Source organism: Salvia hispanica, chromosome 3 (genome assembly GCF_029641045.1).
Source record: "Salvia hispanica isolate PSC_SH4W2 chromosome 3, Shi_PSC_v1, whole genome shotgun sequence".
NCBI classification, from domain to species: domain Eukaryota; kingdom Viridiplantae; phylum Streptophyta; class Magnoliopsida; order Lamiales; family Lamiaceae; genus Salvia; species Salvia hispanica.
This window is the reverse complement of record NC_142694.1, coordinates 5,946,045-5,955,313: the sequence shown is the minus strand read 5'-3', so window position 1 is coordinate 5,955,313 and position 9,269 is coordinate 5,946,045. Positions and strand designations below refer to the sequence as shown.

The 9,269-nt window shown below is 34.9% G+C and overlaps 2 protein-coding genes across 2 annotated transcripts; both read right to left on the bottom strand.

Moving 5' to 3' along the window:
- LOC148930018 (uncharacterized) lies at positions 1-1,497 on the bottom strand. The gene is made up of 2 exons (XM_089069117.1): positions 1,078-1,497; positions 1-1,032 (listed from the first exon to the last, which is right to left on the bottom strand). Exons 1-2 carry the CDS (start codon positions 1,495-1,497, stop codon positions 1-3), a joined length of 1,452 nt encoding a protein of 483 aa, XP_088925243.1.
- A 2,302-nt stretch (positions 1,498-3,799) lies between these two features.
- LOC148930017 (zinc finger protein WIP2-like) lies at positions 3,800-5,657 on the bottom strand. Its single transcript, XM_089067695.1, has 2 exons — positions 5,105-5,657; positions 3,800-4,348 (listed from the first exon to the last, which is right to left on the bottom strand). Exons 1-2 carry the CDS (start codon positions 5,546-5,548, stop codon positions 3,914-3,916), a joined length of 879 nt encoding a protein of 292 aa, XP_088923821.1. The 5' UTR covers positions 5,549-5,657; the 3' UTR covers positions 3,800-3,913.
- Positions 5,658-9,269: the final 3,612 nt, after the last annotated feature.

Here is a 9,269-nt window from a genome sequence, read left to right as displayed (position 1 = left end):
TCATTTATTCCATCCAAAAATCTTGCTCAACTCGGAATTTGATGTTTCTGCACCTTCATCAAACACTCTCTTGAATTCAAACTGTTCCAAGTTATAAAGTATCTCTTCTCCGCTTAAGATCGAAGGAGGACCAGAATGTTCGGTTCTGTTCTTTATAAAATTCTTTTTATCTCTACGAAACCGATGATTTCTATTGAGAAACCTCCTGTGACAATCAAACCAAGTGGTTTTTCGTCCATGCTTCAAGGAGAAAGCTTGTGAGTCATCCATACAATATGGACATGCACGATGTCCAGATGTGCTCCACCCCGACAACATTGAATATGCAGGGAAGTCACTGATAGTCCACATCAACGCTGCGCGTAGCTGAAAATTTTGTTTTCTTGATATATCATATGCTGGAATTCCTTCAGTCCACAAATCGTTGAGCTCTGCGATCAGGGGTTGTAGAAACACATCAATATTCTGTTTGGGATTCTTCGGACCTGGCACTATCACAGTGAGGAACATGTATGGATTTTTCATGCACATCCACGGTGGCAAATTGTATGGGGTTAAAATTACTGGCCATAATGAGTATTGTGAACCACTTTGCCCGAATGGCTGAAATCCATCTGTGCTAAGTGCCAACCTGACATTTCTTGATTCAGAAGCAAATAATGGATGTGTCTTGTCAAAAGTTTTCCAGGCTAAAGAATCTGCCGGATGACGCATCTCTCCTGGAGTCTGGGCGTGCTCTGCGTGCCATCGCATGGATTGAGCTGTAACTTCAGACGCATACAATCGTCTTAATCTTGGGCCCAGAGGAAAATAATACATCTCCTTGAATGGACTGCTACCATTGTCCTTGAATCTAGCCTGACCACAAACTTTGCATTCGGTCCTATCCTCGTCTTCTCCCCAATAGATCATACACCCTTTCATGCAACAATGTATCTTTAGATGAGGCATATCTAAAGTCTGCATTTGTTTCTTGCACTTGTAGAAACTGTTAGGCATACGATTTGGTTTTGGCAGACGCTCCTCCATAAACTGACACAATTCGTCAACAGCTCGCTGAGACATTCAATGTTCGGCCTTCATAGTCATTATTCGAGCATTTGTTGACAACTCAGAATAATCACATCCTGCCCACAAATCAGACTTAGACGCTTCCAACAAATTGTAGAAATGTAGCGACTCATTTATGGGGGGCTCTGGCATGTATGTAGGCGGAACATGTTGCCAATGCTCATAAGCACTTGATTGTTCCCATGCATCGTGCACCATATGTTGGTAAGAATTCAATGGAGGATCACAATGCATGGATTCTATCTGTCCCGAGCTGGAGGACGCTTCAACATCATAAGACGATGCTTCAACATCACCATGAAATCTCCAATCATAATAGTTTCGAGTAAATCCCTTTTTCACAAGATGCTCCTTCACCGTGTCCGGATGATAAAATTTTTTGTTATTACAACGTAAGCATGGACATCTAATTTTCAAACCATCCATTCTCGAGGGATGTTGCACAGCAAAACTTATAAACTTATCTAATCCATCAATAAATTCCAGATTCAATTCTCCACTAGAACATTTTCTCTCATACATCCATTCTCTTCCCGGAATTTTATTCATTTCACTATCTATCACACAAATTTAATAATATAAATCAAATCAAGTATAAAAATATTTAAAATTAATTAGTCACAAATTGAAGAATAGTTAACAAATAAAAGTTGTACCTTTAAATAATTGGAAAAAATGTCAAGCTGAGCTAATTAGGCAGCTAAAATACCTCCAAATTGCAGAAATTCTAGGCAAGAAAAGTGAAAGTTCAAAAATTTTAAAATGTGGGAAAATGAGAATTTGGAAGAATAGCTACTAAATAAACTTATACCTTCATATAATTGGAAAATGTGAAGTTGGGCTGACCATGGGCAACAAAAACACCTCCAAATCGCATAAATCCTAGGCAAGAAAAGTGAAAGTTTAAAAATTTTGAAATGTGGGAAAATGAGAATTTGGAAGAATAGCTAATAAATAAACTTATACCTTCAAATAATTGGAAAATGTGAAGTTGGGCTGACCATGGGCAACAAAAACACCTCCAAATCGCATGCAAGGAAATGGAAGAGCTAAAATTTGGAAATGGAGAAGAATGAGAACGTAGAAAGCGGATCTGGATAAGACTAAAGAATTTGCTAGCACCTGTACGTGTGCTCGCAAATTTGCTAGCACATTTGCTAGCACTTTTAATTCCACTCACGGTACAATTCCTTTTTAAATGTAATAAGTTTTGCTAGCACATACGAGTGCTCGCAAACTGAAGGAAATTTGACTAATTGGTTAATTTGCTAGCATTTGGTGCTCACAATTTTGCTAGCCCTTGTACGTGTACTCGAAAATTTGCTAGCACATTTACTCCCACTCGCAAAGTTGCTAGCGCTTTTACTCCCACTCGCAAAATAGTCGACGGAAAATGATTATATTTCTTTTTTACATGAAAAAACATTTGCTAGCACATACTAGTGCTAGCAAACTGAAGGAAATTTGACTAGTTGTTAAATTTGCTAGCATTAGGTGCTCACAAATTTTCTAGCACGTACCAGTGCTAGAAATACCACTCAATATTTTGAAAATTGGTTGTTTTTTCCATATATGCTCGCAAATGTGCTAGAAAATATTTCGAATTTTGCGAGCACAACCTGGTGCTAGCAAATATTTGGTAGCAACCAGCGCCTTTTTTTGTAGTGTACTATTCTATTCACTTAAAAATGACACTTTTTTATGTAAACTTTGTTTTGTTCTCGCTCTAAGTCAAATTAGAGTTGCATTCAAAACAAATGATGGCCAATAAAAATATCACAGGTTTCATAAGATGTACATTCTATAATTCATTATCCCACTCTAAATCAAATTACAGATGCATTTAAAATTGTACACAAAATACAGAACAATGGTAACGATTAAGCTCAAAACTCCTATATCTACATGTCATTTGAGCTATATTCATAAACCTTTACCCCAAATGGGTAAAGTCGTAACTCAATGAAGAAAAATAAAAAATCGGATGTAATATGCTATCACAGGCCAATAATGCATTCGTACCTCAGTACGAAATTTTCGAAGTTATTTGTCCTTTTACCTTATTCGTGCTATTATAATGTCTCGGCTCTCAATTTCTATTTTCATAAATTAACAATATCAAAGTAATGATCGGGTCCAATTAGGACTTGCATCATGATGCACAATATAACTCAATGGGATCACAACCTTATAGTGCAATTTAATGAGATGAATCTATACTCCCAAAATTATAGAACTTTCAAGAAATTACAATATAATGTACAATATACAATATTCGTTTAAAGTGAGCATAAAGTGTATATAATAGTAGTTCAAATAACAAACCATATATATTTAACTCGTTTCAGAAACCAGTCTCAAAATCAATACATTCCAAAACAAATGAATCAGTGTCAGATCAAACTATAACTTTGGATTTCATGGATTTCTTTTCGTATATATGTTCCACCAGTCATTATTATTATTTTAATCGGTTGATTTTATTCGATTTAATTTCAACACTAAATGTATTCCTCTTCGGTGTTAGTTTTTCGACGATTTGAATGCAGATTTTGTGAAATTCTTCATGCTGGCTTAGAAATTTGTTTGAAGTTATTGTTAGTGAAGGTGGAAAGACGAAGAATGCTGATCTTTTGGTACTGGTATATATATGAACCATTTGTAGCTATACTATATTTTCAAAAACTATGGTAGATGCATCTTCTGTGCTTCCTAGCTAGATGAAGCAAGCGAAAATTCTAGTATTTTTATTTTAATTATTAATGCAGTTACTACTTTATACGTTCAATCCAACTTTTTCGACATCATCAAAATAACAAGGTTCATTTTAATTAAGTCACCTCTAGCTAGAAGACTCATTATGATGGTCGATTTGAGACGCGACGTCCTCCTCTCGGAAACAATGCACCCCACAAGCGTCGTGGCCGTTCCCGAAGGCCTTAATGTGGTCCTTGAGCGACCTCTTGTGCTTGAAATCGGATCCGCACGTGCAATACCAGAGCTTGCCACAGTTCTTCTCGTGCGTTCTCCAGTCGCCCCTGACCGCGAAGGCCTTGGCGCATTTCCTGCATACGAAGGGCTTTATCCCATGCTTCCTCTTGTAGTGCGTTTGGAGGGTTCGGAAATCTTTGAGAGGCTTGGCTCGCGGATGGTCTATGTTGTTCCTGCACCCACCCGCGCAGCAATAACACGGAAGCCTTAGCATTGCCGTTGGTTGCGCCCCCCTTAGAGATTCCGCTCCTCTTCGGTATTGTGAACCGTGCCCCCACATATGCATCTGCTTGCGGGCGGATGCAGAAAATTAGTTTTGAAGAAGTTGAAATCGATTTTTTTTAGATAATGAGACGCTCTATAATAAGAAGAAATTTTAAACATACATAAACTCATCGACATGTTAGACAATTGTCTAGCATGTCGATGAGTTTAAGTATAGTGATAACCGCAATAAGGTCACTAAAAACTATAATATGAGACTATTGTTGATCTTGTTGTGTTAAAAAATTGAAAGTAAAGTAGGAGTATCATACATTACTCTAATTTTAAAGCCAAAATATGGTTAAATAGTGAAAACTAAATTAAGGAGCAATTGGATAAGGAGTGTGTGATTTACAAGGAGGACAATACTATGTTCTATTGTGTCACAAATTGCAACAAATTAAATAGTACTCCATTCTGCACTGCACACCTAGGAATAAATGGGTAACACATTCAGTTTACACAAACCCAGAGTGTGAAAGTTACAAACTTCAAGGACAAAAAGCATGAATTGGTTGTGTTGTTCAATCAAATAAAGAGGATGCTGACCAGGTAATCAGTTGGGCAGATAGATTTATACAGATCCCAAAAACCCTCTTAATTCATCCACATAATTCACTAAAGACAAACCAAAATTTTCTTATCAAAGTTTATCTTATTGTAATATTGATCTAATTTTCAGCATCTACCCTTTCAAGAAAGAACAACAGTAACAAAAACCCTAATTAAGTAGACATGATAAAATTCTGAAAAGTAAATGGAATGAATACATATATACCTGCATGTTATTGTATCGATTGAAAGTCTTGAAGCAAAGAGGGCAAGAAAACTGGGTAGGTCCGATCAAAATCTGGGAGGGTGTGGGGATCCAGTAGTGCCCCTTGTTGAGAGGGTTTGTGTTAGCCACGGTGACCTCTTCTTTACAGTTTATCTCTTCATTGGCCGCGGCGGAGGAGGTGGAGGAGGAGAGGCCGGAAGTTGGATCTGAATCGGTGAAGGGTAGCCCTAAGCTGAGACTCACTCTCAACCCTTGCTTCTTGTTGTTGTTGTCGCCGTCTAGTTCCATAGCACTAGAAGAGGATTGATCTTGGTGATCGGACGGCTCTAAGCTGAGGAGGGGGAGAGCCTCCGTCGGCGGCGGAGAGGAATTATGACAAGTGAAGGTGTAAGGAGTGAAGTGGTTCATGGAGGGGTTGAAGTAGTTGAAGAAAGGATCTGTCATAGTTAGCAAAAAATGCAATAGTTTAGTGTAAGAGTGAGAGAGAGAGAGCTAAAATATGGATGTCTAAAAATATGGAAAAGGTGTAAAGAGGGAAGAAACACCGCCATATTTAGGCCAAGCCCCAAGGGTTAGATGATTAAAGAGATGTGAAGCAACTAATTATTGTGGTAAAGTTTTTTTGTTGCAAGAATAAGTTGGTGGTAAAGTTGAAGTGGGAATGAGAGACAATGAAAAGACAAGTGAAATGTGACTAAACAAGAGGAATTAATTCTTGATCATTAACATTAATATGCAACGAACTATTTGTGTCGCAAAGTATATAATTAATGTAAAATAGTGATGTATAAATACAACAAACTTTGAATTATATTTTGCTTTTAACATTATTTTTTAAATAGACGATACATCACCTAGAGATTCATGGTTAAACTAGAACTGAGTGTCCAGAGCGGAACCAGTCACCATTGACCATGGTTTGGGCTTGAGCCGTAACTGAAGCTATGAATTAGACGATCGGGTTATGAGACCAAATTTTTTGAATCGCAAACTAGTGGTCAATCGAGAAGCTAGGAAAAAACAATGAAAATGGAGAAAATTCAAAAAAATTAAATAAAAATAAAACCATATAAAATCTACTGGATTTTGAATCAAAACTGTTGGTTAGAAAGGTCTTTCCCCTTCGCAGGCCAATCCCAATTCCAAGCTCCCTAAAACCAAAACCGCCGGCTTACCAGCCTAACCACGTCACTAATGTATGCCCCGTACTTGTAACCATAACTTGACCGTAATTTAGAGAGTCCAGTTCTATAATGTATAAAGTATAAACATTTACAAATAGGAAAACCGATAAAAACTAGGAAATTTTTTTTAAAAAAAAACATAGCAAAACCATAAAAATAGTTTCATATATTTTTCCCGAACACAGAGCTGGTTTCGATTCCACGATGCGCGAAACCAGAACCAGCGGTTTCGGCCTTCGGGCCCATCCGCATCAGTAATGAAATGTCCGGCCCATACCCATATGATCATAAATATATGGGCAAGCATCCTCTACACTACAGTGCATTAGGCGGTGCTGTGCACCCATACGTTGTGCTCCAAATCTCTGAGTGTCACCACAATTATGTAGAATAAACAGTAATTGCATTCAATATTAGTAATTTGGCGTTTCTTGGGAAATAGATACTCCACAAAGATGCTGGGTCAGGTAGGCACAACAGTACGATTTCATCAAGAGAGAGAGAAAGTGTACTATTTGAACAAGTTTGATTAGTCTTGACTTCCACATACACATCAAACCCACTATTCAATCGTCACCATCCTTGTCCCTCTCTCTCACTCTCTTTCTCTCTCATCATGTAGGAGTATTTGCTTCTTCAGACACATCAATGAGACCCGGATGAGCAACATTCATTCCAGAGAATGCTACAGTCATGTAACTATCATGCTTTATTATTTCATTCAAATTTTTCTCTATTCAACAACATTTACAGATGATTATTTATGATATCTTCCTACTTTCGCTACAAAAACCATATCTACCTTACCTACCTAGCTACGATTTTGGATCCCAATTAAACTATATAAGGGTTTCATGTCAATATATAATTCCAATGCTTGCTTTGCTGGTTTGTACAGAAATACTACTCCTCCTACTACAATATACTACTACTATGAAGATGAAGAAAACTGCTAATTTGATTATTGTTTTATTTTTTAGGGATATTTAATTTTTTTTTATTGTTTATAAACTAATACTAGTATACTACGTGTTGAATTTGTTTATTATTTAGTTTATATTTATGTAAAGAAAGAGTTTTTCTACTATATGCATTAATGTAAAAAAAATGAGTTTTACTTTTACCACAACTTAAACACGTTTTTTGCGCTCTAATTTTTTGTCATTTTTCGAGAAAAATTATTTGTGTCTATAATTTTATGTTCATATAAAATGAGTTTATTTCAGTAAATTGGGTGTTTAATATCGATTAAATATACAAAAATATATGAAAAATGTTGGTCCTGACCTGAGGGATGCGATCGATAAAATGTTATTCTAACCAAAAAATGAATTGATAAAATAAAGAAAAGATAGAAGGCCGGTCCTCTTGTGGTGGGCTCCATATTTTTGGTAAAAATGGTTTTTAAGCGACAACAACAGTGTCGACAATTGGGATGTCTAGCTTTCTTTTGTTCAAGGCGACGAACGTACGCCTATACATTAGGCTATTATAGAGAGTCGTATGCAGACTAGAATCCTTGACCAAATTAATGGTATTCCAGTACTGAAATAATGTGATACATGTAATTTTTCAGCTAGTACGTATCTTTATAAATTAATTATATATTTGGTTACTCCTACGTCCCGATAATTTGGGACACTTTAATCCGGCATGAGTTTTAAGAAATCTAATGGAAAGTGAGTTGAAAAAGTTGGTGGTACGTGGGTCTTACTTTTAGGCCATGTTTGGTTGGTGGGAAAGTAAAGTTGGCAAGGAAAATAATTCTTTGGAAAATGAATCCTGAGAATATGATTCCTAGTGACTTTACTTTCCTGTGTTTGGAAAATATTGATTTAAATTTATATTTAATTTAAACACAAAACTAAAAATACACTCATTATTTTTTTATTTATAAAAAAGAATAATAATATAAAATTTTAATAAATTATTAATTACAAATAATAATAATTATATTATTATGTTTTTATTACGATGGATAGTTTAAATATAGATTATCCATCATAATATATAAAATATAATTATAATTATAATTGTAGTTACATAGAGTATTATACTCATTCATTATAATAATAAATATATTACTTATTATATTATAATTATAATATTTATGGATATTATAATTGATAAATTTTATAAATTAAAATTGCACTATAACTTTGTTGATTAATTATTAATTTATAAAATATAATAATTATTATTTATTATGTGTTATATTGTATAATTATATTTTAACTATTTAATAAATTATTATAAAATATAGTTATAATTATGATAATTTTAATTATAATTATTTATTATAGTGAAATTAAGGAGTATGATTTATAATTTTAAATTATTTTTAAAACATTATAATCACTAATACTAATAATAATAATAATAATAATAAACTATACTATATTGTATTAAATATGTAAGAATCCTAAAACTGGGAAAAAGAATACTTAAGAAAAGCTAGGATTCAGAATCCTGGAATGTTGTACTAACTTTCCTTGTTTTCGGATTCTGATTACTTTCCCAGTTTGATTAAAAATCCAACAACACAGGAATTTAAAATTTAAGGAATCAGATTACTTTTCCAAACAGAATCCTGCCAACCAAACATGGCCTTAAAGTATTAGTTTTATAATAAAATGTGAGTATGAATGAGGTAGTAGAATATGAGGTCCACTACCGTAAAAGTGAAATGGGACAAATTATGTGGGACGACTCGAAATGGAATACTGTGTCAAATTATCTGGGACGGAGGGAGTATAATTTAATTTGATTTAGTGCTATATCATACCTATATCCTACTATCTAATAATCTACAAAAATCTCTTGAGAATGAAGAGGGAGTGATGGTCGATGAACCATAACCACCGGCCCCATGACACTCTACGAAGATGTCATTGATCTCATGATGCGGTAGTTCTGTCATGTGCAGAATTTTTGCTCAATATATGAGTCTATTATTCTTCCCTCTCTCCTAACATGTAGAT